Consider the following 19,975-nt stretch of genomic DNA (forward strand, 5'->3'; position numbering starts at 1 on the left):
AATACACAAAGGTGAAGTCAATTCTAAATCCATGGGATAGAAGCTTGAATAATAAGAACCAGAAAGAAAGAAAGAAAGAAAGAAAGAAAGAAAGAAAGAAAGAAAGACAATTCCTGTTCTCTAAGAGGTTATATATGTGAAGAGCAAGATACTTCCTCCAACAGAGCTTGTAATCTATGCAGATAGCCCAAGGCAATACCAAATATTAGGAGTTGCTAGGGAGCGTAGCGTTGGAAGATGTCCATGTTCCTGTTGCTTGGGCTGCCCTGCAGACAGGATACTGGGGTCAAGTAGCTCAATCAGTTCAACATCCTCCTGCAGCAGAACTTCCTGTTGCAGGATGGTGCAGAGAGCCTCCGAGCGAAAACCAACATCCTTAATTTGAGAAAAAACAGCACTTTCACATACACAAGCATTTGTCAAATAAAACATTTTCCCCCTATCACTATGCAATATATAAAACAAGCATGGCCAATTCCTACTTTAGGAGTCTGAACCACCACCACCGGCAAATGCCTCCCCTAAGACCCCACTGATTTTCGTTGCAGAGTGAGGCAAAAGGCAGGCAGGGGACAGGATTCAACTAGACACAGAGGGTAGAGCCCAGTGCCCCTGATAAGGAAGCAAGCTACCCCTCTGCAGTCATCCAATTGATCATTTGGTTGGACAGGATGATAACTTTCCCTCCTCAGCTTATGTGCATGCATCCATTGAGGTGAAGGAAATTTGCGCCTGTGATAGAACGTGTCTATGAGATGGCCATATCCATCATTGGCTGGCAGCCCCTGGAAGGTGTGCCAAGAGGAATGTGGCCCTAAAACAAAAAGGGGGCCACCAACGCTGATGTAAAGCATTCTGTGGTTGCTGTTGTTATTGCTAATATAGCACCATAAGTCTGCATGGTTCTTTACTGAACAGAAGACAGATGCCGCAAAGATCTTAACATTCAACATGGAAAACGACAGAAGAGAGAAGTGGAGGCAAGGCTAATGGGAAAGCAATATATGGTTGTTTCAGTTGCACATGCTTTGGCTTAGTTTCAGGTTGTGTCAGATCAACAACAGCAGCATTTGTAGCCTGCCCATTAGGGTATGGGAACTAGGAGGAGCATGCCAAAGACTTCTTAGTTCTATGGAAAGTCTCGATAATGGTCATGTGACTGCTTATTACTGCTAAGATCACTTCTGCTATATGAATAGTTTGCTGAAATGAACACACACAACCATTAATTGAGATGCTGTAAAATACAAAGCACATAGTAATAATATACATAACTTCAGTCAACAATAAGCCCTGAAGTTAGATGGATTTGTAAATTAAACTTGGCCATGCAGGTGAACAACAATACAAGTCAGATGCCACTAACAGAGACAGAAGCTTTCAAAAGCAATTCTCAAATTAAAAGAGATCTAGAACTCTTGGTTAAAGCACTCTAAGGCTGAAAACAGCATTTTTAAATTACAAAGTTTGTGAACAAAATCACAAAACAAGATATTGACGGAGTAGGTAATTTTAACCAGGTTTTGGAAGAAAGAGGTGTGTGCTTCTACCAGGCTAAAGAAATGATTACGCAATAATTCATAAAACATCAGAACATATGCAAAGCTTGAGCTTTGGTCCCCTCCTCTTTTAAGCAGATTTGAACATTAAACACTTTGCCATACTTGGCTATGTCATGTAGAGAACAAGCTGTGACCTACTGGCTTAGCTAAAAAAAAAAAAAGTAGAAGAAATTTATTTATTTATATGGGAATTAAATAAGGCTTGTTGAGGGGAAATTGCAGAGTTGCAGCTTACCAACTGGTGAAGTAGTTCATCTTTTTTCTTATATGGTAAAAAAGAAAGCCAGCTTTTAAATTTCTCAGCTAAGTTTGATAGGACGTCTTTCTATTAAAAAAAAAATCAATACAGTAGTAATAAATATAATAATTATCATAAAAACTGCCTTCATTTATTCCACTGGTCTAGTCATATGTGAAGATGATGTCTGTTAAGTAGCTTAAGCCTACAAATAACACAGGTCATTGTACCAAGAGTCAAATATACCAGCACACCAATGTTTATAATGTTCTGACCAAAATCACAATTAAGAGTGCAAAGGACACTTTAGGCACCGAAAAAGGACAAGGAATAGAGAATATGGTGGGGAACTGTTTCATGTTGAAATAACTGTGTACACAAATGTACTGAGGGCAGCAAGAACTATTTTTTTTAAAAAATGCATAAATTATTTGAACACAATTGCTCCTTAGCAAGAGGCAAGCTATAAATGCATGCTTTGTTAGATGTGTATTGAGAATCTCCAGCTTTCCTGCAAACATCATCACAATATTCATTACAACAAAAATCCTATACAATTCATTTCAACAAAAAACAAAAAATTTGATACAAAAGTTTTCATACAAAACTTGATTTGATTTGATACAAAAGTTTTCAACAGTTGCCTAATGAAATGGCCTATTAAGGTTCTATTATTTAAGTATTTGTATGTATGGTTAGTTACTTTGGGAAGAAAAAATTGGAATATTCACTTTGTTTTTTGGCCAAGTGTATTTTCATTAAAGAGGATTTTTGCTTTCATTATCACACTGTTCATTACTCAACATGGAATCATTTTAATCAGCAACACTTGAGATGAAAATGATTATTACAAAATATGATTTTTTGTAATAAGCTATTTTTAGTATATGTAGAGTAGTCATCAGCAATACTAGAGGATGAAAAGGAAGTAGCCTGCTGAGTTTCCTGGTAAATATAGGAACTACTGTTCACTTCTAATTTTAGTGTTTCTAGGCTTCTAATTCACAGCTAAATATATATTTAGAGTATGCTAAATATATATTTCATTTCTACCCCATTACAAAAGGAAGGCCTAAAATGATGATTCTGAATTGCAAAAATGTAGGAAATATAGAATCATAGAATCTTAAGAGTTGGAAGGGACCCAGGGGTCATCTAGTCCAAACCCTGCAATGCAGGAATCTCAGCTAAAGCATCCATGACAGAGTAGTCATCCAACCTCTACTTAAAAACCTCCAAGGAAGGAGAGTCCACTACCTCTTGTGGGAGTTTGTTCCACTGCCAAACAGCTCTTACTGTCAGAAAGTTTTTCCAAATGTTTAGTTGGACTCTCCTTTTTTGTAACTTGAAGCCATTGCCTCAAGTCCTACCCTCCAGAGCAGGAGAAAACAAGCATGCTCCCTTGTTTTCCCCCTTGTTTTTATTATGTATTTTGTGTTTTTATCTTGAATTTTTATGCTGTGAATTGCCCTGAGATCTACATATGAAGGGTAATAATAACAATAATAATAATAATAAAAGTGGTTATATTGAACAGTAAAGTTTAAACCAAGCCATTTTCCACAATCCAATGCAAATGAGGGCAGAAAATAAAGAATCCAAGTTCCTCAATTCCAGCAGAGGTCCCCAATTACAAAGGTGTTCTCTTTATGCAAGCACTAGGTTTTTATATAAGCAAGACACAAGTTTCTGAAATACATGCCTGCAAGGTTCAGGCATCTGCAGGTGAGGACAGAAGAAACAGTATACAACCTTCTGACTGCCAATTCTCCCTCCACATGCCTCCCCCAGGTCATCTCCGCCTCACCTTCGCAGAGACAAACAAGACTTCTAGTCTCTGAGCCCAGCTGGGGAGGGGTGGGGAAACAGTTGAAAAACTGGACATTATGCATTTGTAGGGTAAAATTAGATCTGGATGAAGAGTTGAACAGCCCACCAAGGACTTCTGCATTAGCATACTGTGGGAAACATGGGATAGGGAACATAATGTATAGTTCTGCCGTTAGTACAATGCTGACAATGAATCAGTGTTCTTCAGCAGATTTACTGCAGAGTGGTAGAAAATCTCAGAAGCAGAAGTAAAAGAACTAAAATAGACACTAAGAACTTTTATTTTTGGTCTCATTGTGGACTCATTATGTTGGACTCATTGACCTGGTTTGCAAGACATGTTAAACCATAGTTTTAAATAAATGATGGATTAATGCAGCCCTCCAGATCTTGCTGGACCACTTCCACCATCTCTGACCACTAAGTTTGCTGGCTGGGGCTGATGGGAGTCCAGCAACACCTGGAGGGCCACAGGTTCCCTATCCCTGGCTTAGTGTGAATGAGCTGCATGTCGATGCATGCTGTTGAAAATGCAAGTGCTTCACCCTTAGTCCTGCTGCAGCTACACCTAGGAGGTTTGCTATGATTTACTGTTTGGGGGAAACAAACCACCAGCCTGGCTTTGGACATAATGGCAAGGCAAACTATGGCTTGTTTCCTATATAGCATGGCAGCAGCATGGGAGGAGCAAAGCACCTGCAATTTCATGCTGCTCAATCCCATTGAACTATTTTAAACCATTTTAATTATGGTTTACTGTGATGTGAACGAGGCCACTGGCTATTAACAATTCCATTACATCATGCCATGACCATAGCTGAGTAAAAACACCATGTTTTTCAGAATATGATCATCAAATTTTGCCAACTGGTTTTTCATTTCCTTCCCCTTTGGGACAGTAGAAAGGCCTCTGGCCTGCAGAGTCATAGCCAAGGAAGTCTGCAGAAAAGTCCACTCCTCCATGATTTCATTTAGCATATAGATGGATAATGGCCATTGAAAGAACTCGCCATTATGAAGAACAGAGACAGGCAGAAATAACTGGGCCAAGCATGTTCCAGCTAGGTGCTAAAGATGAAGAGATGACATAAAAATGGATGAGTGCTATCCTTATACAAGTTCATAGTGCTTAGCATACATTGCTAGCAAACAATTCATTACACTGCATTTTTGAAACAAAATGAGCAGCAGCATGCAGGTGTTCTTTTCCCTAGCGGGGTTTATTGTCAAAAGTACAGGATAAACTGCCTGAAAAATGAACACAGATTGCACAGGAAGAACCTTGCACTAAGAAGGTACCTGAATGCTCTGGATGGGGCAGCAGCTGCTAGCTCCATCTTTGTCCAATGTGTCAATATGGAGGGGCAATGAGACACAGTGAGAGCTCAGCAGATGATATGGATGAACTGCAAAGTGCAGTTCCTCTCTTCCTGCACCCCAAGCCCCTACAAATGAGGCCCAGCTGACATGGGAAAAGGACCTGAACTTCAGGTTCCATTTTCCATTGATTCCCCACCACCACCACCACCCACACATTTTTCCTTTTCCTTACAACGTCACGCAAGCTACAGATTACTAGCTTTAGAAGTTCTGCCGATATTTTATTTAACTTTAGCATTCTTAACCAAGGGTGCAATTCCACACACACATACTTAGAATTAAGTCCCATTGGACTCAAACTTACTTCTGAGCAGATATACATAGGGTTGCCTTGTATGGGAGTCAGGAAACTTAAGATTCTCTGAAACCTATTATTTTTTTTTTTAGACACTCAATCTTCATTAAAACACTCACTTCTGAGCAGTCTAGGGTGGATTCCAGGCTTTGATATATAATGTTAAGATTGCTGTGTTTTCTTCTGAACAAAAGCATGCATGACCATATGCATACTCTATATACTACTGTACAAGTAGATCACTGGCAAATGAGTCCTAGCATGTTCCTTAATCCCCCAGTTAATCAGGAAAAAAGATGCTTCTTCCTCTGCTATAGTGAAACTGGTCAGTGTTCAGCTTTCATTACTATAACTGGATTCTGAGCCAGATCAGAATGAGACATGTTTCTGGAGGGGGAAAGTAATACTGAACAAATTCAACGGTATTTAGGAGATTTATTCAATTAAAAACCTGTGAAATTTGAGTGGTACACTTATTATATGAAATCTAATGCAAACTAAAGGAAAAGGTTAAAATAATGATTTACCATGCTGGGTTAAAGTAAGTTCATCTTGCTTTTTTTTAATCTTCAATATGCAACAGACATTAAGCTATTAACTATAATCCATATCATCCCCCTCTCCTCTAGGCTGCATGATGTAAAAGAGCAGTGGGTTGGGGGGGGGCTGACAAAGAACACAGTGGATGAATCTGGACTGCTTTTAGGGAACTCAAACTATTTGTATGACAACATTAAATAAGTACAGTAATTAGGACTAAAATAAAGTGATACCATGACTACAAAGTGGGGAGAGCGAGTGTAGGATCTTACTGATGTATGTAAGGGGTGGTGGGGAGAAAACCCTGACCATCACCTGACTCCAGCTGCCTCTTAAAAACAACATCTGGACAACTTGCACAAGGGATGCAAAGGCAGGACTACCTCTGCACAATAATAAACTGTTAATAATAAACAGTGCACAATAATGCACGGTATTCAATACCACTGAAATGCAGACAAAGGATACACATTATGAAGGGAGTCATTTTTAAATAGAGGCTGGGATTTTCATTTGATAGATTATGTAGCAGTTGAATTACCAAACTGAGTACTTACGTTCTGAATTGCAACTGTATCCATGTCTTTTTGCCCCTCTTCGAATGTACATTCTTCCGGCTTTTGTACCAATGGTGAGCATACTTCAAAATCAGTATGTCCTACGTCCTGTAAGTACTGATAAAGTGGTGAATTCTAAAATAAAAAATTAAAGGTATAATTAATTGATTTGTTTATCTGAAATATTCTGAGTTCAACATGCATTCATTATTTTTATTTATAGCCCACCCTTCACTGAATAGTCTCAGGGCAGATGTTAAAAATACCATAATTTAAACAATCAAGGTAACTACAAATTATACTGAAATAAGACAATAAAACCACAAAACTAATCAATAACAAAATTAACAAAGATGTCCCAAAGATGTTTGAAAGGGTATGAACTTTTGCCCAGTTGCTCCCACGTTAGTATTCTTGTTTTCCTCCAGCCAAAGTCCAACCAAACTTCCTCATAACATGAAAAAACTTAATTAACCTGTTCTAGACCAATTATAAACAGTCCGTTCTACATTATAGTGTGTTAGGGGATTTACTGCTAAGCTTCTAGCTGAACAAATGTGGTATCATGGAATGTTCACAAACGTTTAAACTACTCAAGGAATGAAGTTGTCAACAGAATACTGGTAGTCGAGTTTCTGCAAGGAAAGAGAAAAGTGTCACACAAGGGCTACTAAAGAGGAGTTATGGGAGGCAGTCTCATAACAAAAAAGGCGAATAGGAAGAAATCCTGGAAAACTGGACAGCTCAGAATCAGGTAAGTCTGACACCAGAGAAGGAGGTTGTTGGAAAAAAGGGGGAAATAACCTGAGGGACAGAAACTTTAGCAACAGTAGCTGGTAAAAACAGATGCCCAAGGAAAATACAAGACGATAAGATAGAGCATTAAAACTTTAAAGTGGCTGGATGCTTTTTAGGCAGGAAGAAGAAACAGGAGAGATGAGCAGGCTGGGAACCTAGCCAAGAATCATGAGAGGTGAAGGAAGTGAGAGCAAACAATAGGCTGAAAAACCCAAGGGGAAAAATACAGTAGGTAGTGAAGGCATAGAGCGCTTTAGGAGGCAACTTAGGGGAACAGGAATGGGAGGGAGCAAAACTACACATATGGCTTCAGGACAGAAGATTTCATAGGTTATGTGAAGTAAGAAACAGATAAGCAAAGGAGATGTGAGCACCACTGGTAATCAGATCTAGGAGACAAAGGATTGTTAGGTTTAGAGAACAAGACGAGAGCTGAATTTAACATAAGAATTTGAACTAAATAGCCAATTATTTGGCTACAATGTTCTAGTTAGAAATTAAAACAATGTTTCTATTACTATCAAATAGTTGTGTTTCCAACTACCAAAATGAATCAGACAAATGCTGCTTAGTATTAGTAAGCTTTCACTTTGCTATTGGTTACTGTAGTAAGCAGGTAGCTTAAGCTCCTAAGCCTAAGGGAACAACAAAGAGCCCGACTCCTTTACATATAAGTACAACAGTAGGAGACACAGCTAGGAGGAATCAACTGAACCCAGTCTCCTCCCTGCTGAAGCTATAGTTCAAAGCTCCAACAGCTGAAAGGTCAACTCTTCTAGCCATACGCTACAAGAATGGAAAGAGTCATATACAGAAGTGGGAAACTGGCGGCCTTAAATGTGGTTGATCTACAAGCCCATTATCACTTCCATTGGCTGTGCTGATTCAGGCTGAAGGGAGCTGGAGTCAACATCATCTGGAGGAACATACGTTCCCCACTTCTAGGCTAAGAAGTTTCTTCTCAGCCACAGTTCCTCCACACACCCAGTGATGCTAAGTGCTTTTGAACTCAAGCAATGTCAATCTGGTAACATGAAGCACTACTACAGTCTCCTCAAAATGAAATAGTCTTCTCCTTTCAAGGCTGTGTCCTGATTGGAAGGAGGGGGGTTTCCCTCAGAAAGCGCCAACTGCTCAATATGAAGTGCAACTTGAAGCTTTTATCTCTACAGCTTTCAGGTACATACCTAGCATATATGTATAAAGAACCCTGAAACTAGCCCCTATCTTTCCACTGAACCTGCCTGTACATGGATAGTGTAGTGGTAAGTGAAGTATTAATAAACACAGTGTATCAGGGTGAATGCTGTAAAGAATCTAATTAATAATAATGCATGCCCCAGACCCTTAGCAACTACTTGGCTAATTTTACTGAAAAGATCTAATGTATTTTTACTGAACTGAACTAGATACCACAAAGATTTAAAAAAATTCAAGACAACAAATAGCAGAGAAGTTTCTGAAAGAAACACCAAAATTTAGAAAGATTTAACTTATCTTTCATCAATTCCCTTGTCATACTATGCATAGCTACCATTGTTTACCTGTTTTAATGAGTGAAATTGAAACTAAGACACAAATTTGAGTAATCATCCAATTCATTACAGTATTTCTAAAATCAAAGCCACACCTCTGTAATTTCTGCTGATGCATTATAAAGGAAATGACTAAGACTTTCTCCATTAGTATCTCTCAGGTTTCCTCTCCCACCCTATGATATCTCCTCTGGATCTAACCTTTTATTAACTCTTAACCACATTAACAGTGAAACTTAAACACCTCCTTTAGATTAGTAGACAATAATATTCTTGCTTTAAACCACAGCAAATCTAGTATATAATGAACCAGAATATAAACAACAGATGACACTCCCAACAACATCTTGGAACGTCTTTCTCTCTCAAATTTTATCCCTTTCAACTACTAAAGTGCAAACTCTACTAATGCCTAAAACAAAAGTCAGCCAAGTTTATTCCGAGGTGCAGTGATTAGAGGAATAAAAGACTTACAGGCAGTGCATTCCTTGTCTCCTGGAAAATATGATTCCACCTCTTTCTCAAATACACTTGCAGTGCATCTGAGAGAATTTCCTCCACCTCCTCATTTCTTTCTACTTGCCTCTCCAGGATGACTGGAGCAGAAAATGAGGATCATCGGTCAGAAAAACTGCACCTGTGCTCTCACACAGGCGCATTTTCCTAGCATCATCAGAAGCAGCCAGCAGCAACTCACTAAGACTCTGCAGTTTCTTCTGTTACTGTATGATAGGAGGAACCGACAATCAGTTGATGGATTTTAAAAGGCTTTTAGGAAGCTACTGCTTAAAAGAAATAATGCACATCAATATTATATAGAATCCTTTGCAAAGACTTGCCAAGCTACTGAATTTAAATGTCTTAGTCATAGTCCCTTGGCTCATAATCATCTTGGCCTGCTTATCATCTAGCCAATTACTCATAAATTGCATCTTGAATGAGTACAAGACAGGGATTCTAGAAAGGTACATTATTTATAAATATAAAAGCTATTTCCCCCTATGTAAAGGTTGTGCTCCTGCTCCCTTCAGATTCTCACATTTTTCAAATGAAAACCTTCTGTCTTCCAAAACTGCCTCACAGACAGACTCAATGCTATCAAATTAAAGACAAGACTTTAAGACCATTTAATTTGATGGATTCCAATTTCTTTCTTGATTTTACTCCACATTTGATGATGAACAGTACAGGACATGATTCCTTTAGTATTCCAATAGAATAGTCATTCTAATATTTATACTTTAACCTTTATATTTGCATTTTCATGTCTAATTGTACACACTGGTTTAAGTTTTGGTTACTGACATTCAGAAGGCTGACATCAAACTGGAACAAGTATTTGCAAAGAAAAGGGCAACTTGTAAAATAAATAGAAAAAATGTATACAGTATGCTTCCTTTTGGTTAAGCCTATTTAGCCTACTAAAAAGATTTCTGAGCACTGATAGGATTATGTTTCACACCTTAATAGCATTAATCTTTCCCTTGTCCTATACTATTTCAGTTGCATATGGTTTGATGCAGCAGAAGAGTGTATAACACAATTTTCATCCTGTGGATCTATAAAAATGGCTACTTTTAACTTTACAACAATTAGTTTATCATAAAAATGTTTCATTGATTCAGTTAAGATAGAAAAGTATTCATCTTACTGTATGTCATTCAGAAATTTGCTAGCCACCTTAATATGTCAAATAATTAAGGATTATAAAAATTAAGTCTGTCAAAAATTCCCCTGTATTAAAAAAAACAACTGCCAAGCTACTCAGCTTCTTTGAGAGCCAGTGTGGTGTAGTGGTTAAGAGCGAGAGACTCCTAATCTGGTGAACCAGGTTCGCGTCCCCGCTCCTCCACATGCAGCTGCTGGGTGACCTTGGGCTAGTCACACTTCTCTGAAGTCTCTCAGCCCCACTCACTTCACAGAGTGTTTGTTGTGGGGGAGGAAGGGAAAGGAGAATGTTACCCGCTTTGAGAATCCTTCGGGTAGTGATAAAGCAGGATATCAAATCCAAACTCTTCTTTTCTTCTTCTCAGAAATTCTGGACTAACCAGTTCATTCCAATTTTGATGACTACTACTACTACCACCACTACTACTAATTTATACGCTGCCCATCTGACTGAGTTGTCCCAGCCATTCTGGGCAGCTTCCAACAAATTAAAGCATCAAGCACAGTAAAATATCAAATATCTAAAACTTCAATTAAATGCCATTAGACCAGAATAAAAATTCTTACAGGCAGTAGAAAATATATGAAGGGGGGGGGACTTATCCAATTCCTTCAAAATCAAACTAAGGAGAAAGCAAGAGGCTTTCATTAAAACTTACTAAAATAGTTGTCATAGCAGCATAAGGAAAAGTTACAGCTAAGTTATTTGAAAGGCCTTGTCCTCTAACTTTTATATCAAGCTTTAGTATTTCAGAGTAACTTGAATATTAGCCTTTTCTTAATGGAAGCTAACAGTTACTAAGTAAATGAGAAGGCATTTAAAATTATGTCATTAATATGAACAACAACAACAACAACTACAACTACAACAACAAAACACACACACGGGAAAATTATTAGGTATCAAAGTTCACACAAAAGAAGTATAAGGATAATATAAAGTGTTTTGACAACCATGTTTCATTCTGGTGCCTCAAGCGTCTCAGTTCCATACTGAATGCTTCATATCTCCAACAAGTATACAATGAATAACATGAAGGAAAATACAGTACAACTGAGTGTTCATAAACAGTGCTTCTAGTAACAGCACAGGCTTCATGAATAAATTACAAAAAAGATGTGGTTACAGTAAGGAAACCCTTTAAAGCTAATGAGAACCTTTCATAAAAGAATTGCACCAGGTCATTAAGACTGCCATTTTTTTTTTATTCCACTTGCCAGTTTGCTATTGCAATGGATATGTATTTCAAACTTTAAAAATATGAAACAACATGAAGTCAACTGAATATATGGGAATAAGTCACATTTAAAATAGAAAATTATTAGCTATTGAATTCACTTCACAGTTTGTAATTTTTTCCAATAACCGCAAGAGCAGTTTGCACTTGCATCTCATCAATAGTTTGGGGGCCAGAATTTAGGATCTTATACCAAGGGCTCAATTCAGACATTACAGCTCATCTCCGTGGGCTAGAAACTAGGAACATGCTGCAAGCATATGCATCTTCTTTCCTCATACATGCCATTTTCATTCTCCACTTCATGGTAACTATGGGTTGCTTCTACACTAGGAATTTAGTGCGGAATCACCCTCTTGTTCATTCACATTTTACTGGGAGGAAAGTGAAGAGGTCCACATATTATCATCCACTTATATGGTGTGGTTTTTTTACAATTTTCCATTTTTCTTACACAGAAAGTCTGACTTTTTTGAGACAGCTGGAAAAGTATATTGCTTCTTGGCTTTTTGGCGAAGATAAAGTGTGGGGTATGTGTGGAATGTAATAATCTCCACAGGTGTAGCATTACACTTCTGTACATTTAAGAGTCATGGTTTTGGCAGTGACATATCAGAGCTGAATACATCACACACATTTACTAACCTTTGCAGTTGATACCATTTCCTAAACATTTAATTTTTAATTGATCTTTTAATTAGAACTAAAATGCTTCTCCAGCTATATCTTTTAAAATATTAGAAAATAGTGCTGAAATGAAAGATTTTTATGGTGAAATTACAAAATAAAACTAATTTTAAAATCTAGGAAAAATCCCTTTCTGGTCTCTGCTGTTTTAGCATCTGCCATCATCCCCAATTAATACTTCCAATCTTAAAAAAAAAAAATCTTTTGTTTTTTTTTTGCATTGCATAACTAGCATTGGGCAACTGTGCTTAAATGAATAGGTGCTTCATGGTAATTAATTGATTTTTATGTATTTATTTTTTTAAAGGATTGTTTGGTTTCAGTTTTCCAACTTGACACTCACTGGACTTTCTGCTTTTCCACCACAGGCAGTTATGTTATGCCCACTGGTGTAGATGAAACAGAGAGGAATGCGCATCCAGAAAAAAGTCCAGATAGGGTAGAACATCAACAGCAATTCCACCAGTAGCAATGATTTATTAGTGCAACAAACCACACATCTTGAAACTGCCACAGTTAAACCTAATCAAAGTTTGTTTCTAAATTAAATAGATACACATGTAACTTTCCAGAAAATCTGAAGCTACACCAATTTATCTGGAAGGAAGCCTTATGGAAGTCAGCGAGACTTGCAAATTAATGGATCAGCTATATATGTATATTACTTTTGGGTGTTACTCTCAATTTAAAGAGTGTTTTTAAAACTTTTGAAAACAAGCATGCACCTCATTGAAGTACACTAAAGGCTTTTTTTTTTTACTTCAGTGTTATGTACAGTACATTAGGTCTTTCCCACAAACCACTATCAACCAATGTCTGAACTTAGAAAGCAACATAGCAGTCTAGTACTGCTTGTACTGCACTTGTACAGCATGAAAGTCAACTCTCTGCATCAGATCGTGCAACTTAACTGTGCAATGTATGCATGAGTCCCACAATAATAGAGGGAATAGGTATAATACATGGGCAAATAAATAAATAAAATAATACTCTAGCAAAGATAGAGTATGAACTATTCTTTTGCACTTAAATATATTGTATAAAGATATCAAACACACTACCAATACAAAAGGATCATGTACTGAGAAACGACAGCATAGAATAACAATTAGTTTGCATGGATACATAGGCGTAGCCAAGAGGGTCAGGGGAGGCAGCTGCCCCCCCCCATCAAGTAAAACAATAGAAATACTTAACTAACTGGTTTTCCAACTGTTAAGTTTCCCCCCTTCCATTAACCTCGTCTAATATCGCTTCTGAAAATGATTACACTTAGTAAACACTTTAATTTAATTATGACTGCAAAAAATGAACCAACTGAAAGAGAAGAAATTAACATGGCTTATTATAATGAGCTTAATAGGCCTGTTAGCAGTCTCTTTGAACATGTAAAATAACTTCTAGTTCAGGATTTTGCAGGGACAACTAGCTCCTAGACATCTACTATTTGTTTGGGAAGGGGGTCAAGGAAGCAGTTTGATAGGTTGTAACACAGTTAAAGACAAAATAGTGAAGAGTTTTTGTAGCTAGCTAGCAAGGAAGAGGAAAACCTCAAGACCATTGGGTGACTGGGCGTTTGGCTGATCCCCAAGCTCACCATGTATGTTTCTAAGTAAACAGTTTCCAAAGTTCATATTAGGCAATACCTTTATTGGGCCAACTAAAATATAGCAAAAAAAAACCAAATAGCACAAAATTACACACACTCACACACACACACACACACACACACACACTTTTAGTGGTCTCTCCTTATAAGGGAGATGTCCATTTCAAAGCATACTCCAGAAACTTTTTGTTCAGTGCAACTTCAAGAGGTAAATACTATTTATCCATTACAATTAAACCACAAGGATTTCTAATGGAAAAAACCTCACACACGAAAAACACATGCTACACCATATGCCTATGATGCTAATGAAAGTGTACGAAAGTGCTTTCTTTTATACATTTCAAGAGGCTGAATTCATTTTTTTATTATTATTACAGTTTACTAATCTAACCAATATTACTGAAATAGATAACAGCATTTGCATTGTGCCAGGTCTGCCACAAAAAGAGGAATTATATCTTAATAGAAGTACTGTAAATCTATAAATAAGTTGGCAGTGGTGGGGGAAACAAAGATGCTTTACAGAAAGTGAGATCTATGACCTTTGGGTGGGGTGTTTTTTCTTGTAAAAAAAGCCCTTATACTTTAATACTAACACACTGTCTTTAAGCAGAAAGAGTACATCTCCACTAGGAGTTTGTGTTAACAAATGGAGGGTCAGTGGTCAGAATTCACTCTGCTATGCCCTAAGACTACCACCATCCAATTCAATGCAAAAAGCCAAGTCCAGAGTGTGTCCTGCAGCATGGATAGGAGTCAGAAGTTACTTGGGACAGACTCAAGGTTGGCATGGCAGACATGAAATCCTGATCCACTCCTGACAGCGAAGCCTCAGCATGAATGCCAACCCTAAGACCTTCCCTGCTAGTTCAGGAAGGGAGACTGTTGAGCATCAGTGTGGGCGGTATATCTGCAGAATCCCTATTCTGCCCCAGCCACCTATCTTCAGATATGCACCCAGTGGGCTGCTGGAGAGGACATCTGGTCAGGGAAATGCAGTCAGGACAGATCCCTCCCCTAGATCTTGCCTGCTGCTGTACACAGGTTTAAGGTGCCAGTTGGTCATTACATTATATATCTGAGTTTCTAACATTAGCTGTACAGAGAAACCCAGTGGGGCAAAGCTGAGACAGATTAACCCCACCCCCAGCTTCATCCAGCCAGGTCTCTGCAATAAAATCCAGGTCAGCATGTGCATCTAGGATAGCTGTCATTTGAACCATTCCCCAGCTTGTCATTGAGCAGCAGCATTTTCAACGGGGGGGGGGGGCTGTTACCAAAACTAACCAGGCTATTTGAATTGGGGGAATCTATGGGGGCAACCAGCACCCTGTTGTGGTGCCCCCTCCATCTGCCTCGACAACTCTGACTGGTGGGTGCTCCTTGGACAAAAAAAAGGCTATTGAGCTTAAATGGCAAAGAGAACCACGGTTTGGGGGGCAGACGGTGCCTTCATCCTCCCACAAAAGCAGGCTCCGATCTTATGCAGCCTCACTTGGGAGCAAGTGCCATTGAGTGGCTGGTGAAACCCAGCCAGATGGGCGGGGTATAAATAATAAATTATTATTATTATTATTATTATTATTATTATTATTGAACTCTACTGGAACTGGCTCCAGGCTGGCAGGCACGGATGGGATTGTGGCGAGATGGCCAGCCCCTTTTGTCTAAGCTGCTGCCCTCCAAGTGCTTAAAGGCGACCCTCCCTCCCTCTCAGGGGGGCGGTTTCAAAGACCAGCACCACCTCAGACCCTCCTGGCCCCTCTGTGGCAGCCCCCGCTCCCAGCAGAAGGCCCCGCGAGGTACCCCCACCCACCCCCAACATCCACGCACGGGGCCGCCCCACCCCGTCCCACCGCCTGAGGCTGTGAAGGACCCGCGGCGCCGGCTCCTCCGCCTGCGGCCTCCTCAGAAACCCCCAGATAGGCCGCGCTTTCGCTACCTCAAACACCACTTCGTCGTCAAACTCCGGTGTCATCCTTCTCCGCCATCCGTGCTTCTGCCCTCCAGGCACGACGGGAAACCGAGTCCGTCGAGCCCGGGCGGTATATAATCTCCCCGTACGGCCCAACTGCCGGCGTAAGAAAACTACGACTCCCAGAAGCCACCGCGAAGGACGGAGGGGGCGGGGTTGAGAAAGGCAGGTCAGGTAGCGCTCCGCTGATTGGAAGCTTATCTTGGAACAGAGATTTTTCTTGGTTCTGCTTTTTAAGCCTGCACTGGCGGCTCTCGGCCTCTAGGGGGCTTTCGTGTTGTAGCTGTGGGAGAACCCTATACGGAGAGTTGGTCGCTGTCGGGGCTCGTTTCGGTGCGAGTCGCTCTCGGTCTCCTCGACGGGGATGTTCCGCGGGAGCCGGGGGAACGAGCCGCATTTTTCGGCAGCCGCCGAGACAGAGCAGAGGCCTGTTTTCCTCTCCGCAGACTCCAGAGGAGCTGCTATGTCTTAAGAAAAGGACGCCGGGTTAAGGGGCAGGCAGCAGCGGCAGAGAGGCGCGTGGGAAGGAGGCACCATGAGTTCAGCCGGTGAGTTTCTCGACGGGATGAGCGGAGGAAAGTTGCGGAGAAGTTTCTCTTCATCCGGCGAAGCCAGCTGCGACCGGTGCAGGAAAGACAAGGGGGGAAACACACACACACACAGCAGACACATCGGGGCTACCCAGCCAGACGCGGCTGGATGCAGACAATGCAAGGAAACTCCCTTTGCCCCCTCCCGCCTCCACTCATTCTCTGCTTGGTTGGGGGTCGTCTTCTGGGAAACTTCCTCTAGGCTGGAAGTCGAGCTGTCCTTGTTCACAGCCCCCACCCCACCCCGCTGTCCCGCTTGTCTTTTGTGTCATGTCCCTTCCCCCCTTAGTTGGAGTGGGAGAAAAGCACTTACTGGGAAGTTGCTATAGCTCTACTTGAGGCCCCCCCCCCCCCGTTTTCTCCCAAGCCCCTCATCAGTTTTTGGCGCCCCCCCCTTCACGCAACAACGGAGTCCCTTCGGAGAGCTTTCCATTCCGAAATACTCGTCTTGAGGTCTGTACCCTGAGAGAAGTGCATGATCTGGTGCTCTTATTTTTGGGGTTTATAACTGCTTTTCCGGTAGTGTCCTGTGAAGTCCGTCTTTGTTTTCTCGTGATTCTAACTACTGGGAGGAAATTAAAAAGCACCAGTTTCCTGCTTGGTATGGTTGGACTCTATCCTCCTTATTTTGTGCCTGCAGATCCTCAAGGAAATGATTCATCTTCATTTCCCCCCCCCCCCACTCTTTGGGTGGGTGGGTGTCTTTGTTAGAACCACGAGGTGGTACCCAAAAGAGAAAGATATTCAGTAGAAAACTTAATTCCCCCCAAAGGACACTTACTGGTTTAATGGGGAAAGGAGGTGTCATCTTCTTTTTAATGCTTGTACTTCTCTACACCTAGAAACTCTGCTAGGTGTAGTTGGCCATTGCGTGAGGTACACAGACAGGTCAGGTGACTTTTATTGTGTTGAACGAACATGTGGCAAGCTTTCAAGTTAAATAGAACTCATAATAACCCATGATAACTTGTTGAGTGCATTTCTGATACTCTGTGTCGTCTTGTGGTTTTAAATTGATTCAGTTACTAACATTGTGGAGAAGCGATCTGCATGGCTTCAGGCCTAGAGCTCCCACTTTATAAACAAATAGTCCTAGGAAGATAGTCTTTTAGTAAACTTTCTTTCAGTTTTTGCTGTGGTGAACAAAAAAGTTGACCCTAGCTACCCCATCATGATTCAGAAAACAAAGGCATATTTTATTTTATGCCATGACCCCAATTAAGGAAAACAAAGTCAGCTTTGTTTAAAATTATAAAACTGTGGGGAGCTCATGTTTGAATGGTTTGCAGGCATTGGTACTGTGTTTTAAAATGGTTTAATTCGTTTTCGTGCATGCATCTGTGGAAACAGGCAATTGGAATTTTTGTGTTGGTGCATGAGGATGCTTCTTAACCATAACGGAATCCTATGAATATCTGCTCAGAATTAAATTCCATTGTATTTCATGGGACTTGCAGAGCAATTCTTACTAGGCAGATATACCAGTATATTTCCTGTGCAAATTAAGCTGCTCAGAATTAAATTCCATTGTATTTAATGGGGCTTGTAGAACAATTCTTACTAGGCAGATATACCAGTGTATTTCCTGTGAAGTTAAGCTGCATCCATGGGCGTAGCCAGGAGGCGGGCAGAGAGGGGCAGCTAAATCAATAAATCAATAAAAAATGCATAACTATCTGAGGTTCTGCCCCCCTAACAGAAAGGTCTGCCCCTCCCCCAAAATCCTGGCTACACCCATGGCTGCATCCTAACTCTCTGGTCTGGGTGGGGTCAGGAAGCAGTGTAAACCTTCACTGTCTGCCCTTGTATTTATTCCTTTTGGGGTGAGAGTATACTAACATCCTTCCAGTAGCACCTTAGAGACCAACTAAGTTTGTTATTGGTATGAGCATTCGTGTGCATGCACACTACTTTGTTTTGGACTATGGCAGACCAACACGACTACCTACCTGTAACTATACTAACGTCTGCAGTTTTGGTGGTGTAAGCTACCTGTGGATGGAGCTGGTAAATATGCAGTGTATCTGTTTCTCCCTTACTCCACCTATTCCCTACTCTTGACACACCCCTTTTTCTTAGTGTAACTTGGGCTGTCTTAACTTGCACCAGCAGTAAGCAGGCCTTTCCTCAGTTGGAGTAGATAACTCCTAGATAAATAATTTACTTAAGATTCACCACATCCTAACCACTCCCAGTAGGAGTGGGGGTAGGATTGCACCTGGGTTTTGGAGTGCAGGATTACTCTCAGTTAATTGTGTATAGAATTGCAGCCTTCAAGTGTAATCATATATAGGCTTACTTGGAAATAAATCTAATTGACCTCAATAGAGCTTGTGTCTGAGAAGCCATGTGTGTGCAGGAAACATTCTCATCCTGATAACTTCATTGATAACCTTGTTTAGTCAAGTTTTGTGTGGCACTTGGCAAAATTACCAGTAATTTGTATCCTTATCATAAATATGTTTGCCTGGAAGTAAGCTGTAGCTAAATAGGGTGTGTATGGTTTCTTTGTGACATAGCCAAGCAATGGAGCCTGAGGTCAGCTGTTGAGATCTAGGCACTCTTTGTTCTCACTTTATAGGAATCATTGTAAATGTGTAAAATTAATCCATAATATATTTGTTCATCTTTAATATGCCAAAAGGCTCTGTTTCTGCTATAGCAGACAGCTACCTCTCCACAATAGCATGGTTACTGTAGCCTTCATGGCTGCTCCTACACCAGCTTCCCCCAGACTGGTGCCTCCAGATTTTGTTGAACTCCCAACTCCCATCAGCACCAACGAGCATGGCCAATGGTGACCATGGTCATTATTGGGGATAATGGAAACTACAGTCCATAATTTCTGAAAGGCTTGGGGAAGAGTGTCCTACACCAACCTGGTAGCATTTATATCTTCTGCCCAGGTGCTAGAGTGTTTGTGGTGTGTATTAAGTTCATCCAACCTACAAAAGCAACGGATAAACTCCAGGAATGACATGGAAACAGCTGCAGAGCTTGCAGCAGCCATGATACTCTGGATGACATGGAAAGTGACCAAAGTGTACGGGTGTTTGGTTTGTGAATCTTTCTTCAGATCCAGTGCTGAATTTTCATTGACCTATAATGGCTTGCTACTAGGTCTCTACAGCAGTGGAGCACACATGAACACATGACTAGGTATTCTTATCTGTTGCCCTTTTCGTGACACACAGTTTTATTATCTGGGTGAGGTCTGGACTTTGTAGACTGTCATTGGGGTTTTCTAACACACAGCAAAATTCTTGTGTTTCGGGGTAGAGTGAGCTGTAGGAAAGTAGAATTCTAAGCTTAAGTCTTTGTTTGGAGAATTGTCCTCTTGTGTAAAAATCAATCTTAAATACACATGTTTTACTATAGCAGTCAATATTTATAAGAGCATTATTTTGTTTATGTGGCATTACCAGAATTATTAATGCTAATTCCACCGATACTTATTTCCTTTTCAAGAG

At 40.3% G+C, this 19,975-nt stretch overlaps 2 protein-coding genes across 6 annotated transcripts in view; one reads left to right on the forward strand and one right to left on the reverse strand.

Moving 5' to 3' along the window:
• Positions 1–16,041, reverse strand: part of VEZT (vezatin, adherens junctions transmembrane protein) — a 30,273-nt gene extending 14,232 nt beyond the window's left edge. For 3 of the 4 annotated variants that reach the window (XR_013990958.1, XM_081022489.1, XM_081022488.1), the window contains exons 1-4: positions 15,883–16,041; positions 6,403–6,537; positions 1,798–1,887; positions 200–375 (exon numbers count right to left, since the gene is read on the reverse strand). Coding sequence is in view for 3 of the 4 variants with exons in the window: in XM_081022489.1 (XP_080878615.1) it covers positions 200–375; positions 1,798–1,887; positions 6,403–6,537; positions 15,883–15,918 (437 nt within the window). In the remaining variant the exon portion in view is untranslated. Of the gene's footprint in view, positions 1–199; positions 376–1,797; positions 1,888–6,402; positions 6,538–9,209; positions 9,460–15,882 lie in introns of those variants that run through there. The other variant, XM_081022490.1, reaches the window with a different exon arrangement.
• A 130-nt stretch (positions 16,042–16,171) lies between these two features.
• The window catches only part of FGD6 (FYVE, RhoGEF and PH domain containing 6), a 61,216-nt gene continuing 57,412 nt past the window's right edge, over positions 16,172–19,975 (forward strand). Inside the window, exon 1 of one of the 2 annotated variants that reach the window (XM_081022464.1) lies at positions 16,172–16,463. In XM_081022464.1, coding sequence (XP_080878590.1) covers positions 16,451–16,463 — 13 coding nt within the window. In that variant the 5' untranslated portion in view covers positions 16,172–16,450. The remainder of the gene's footprint in view (positions 16,464–19,975) is intronic. The other variant, XM_081022463.1, reaches the window with a different exon arrangement.

Source organism: Podarcis pityusensis (genome assembly GCF_964106645.2).
Source record: "Podarcis pityusensis genome assembly, chromosome: 10".
Classification (NCBI taxonomy): domain Eukaryota; kingdom Metazoa; phylum Chordata; class Lepidosauria; order Squamata; family Lacertidae; genus Podarcis; species Podarcis pityusensis.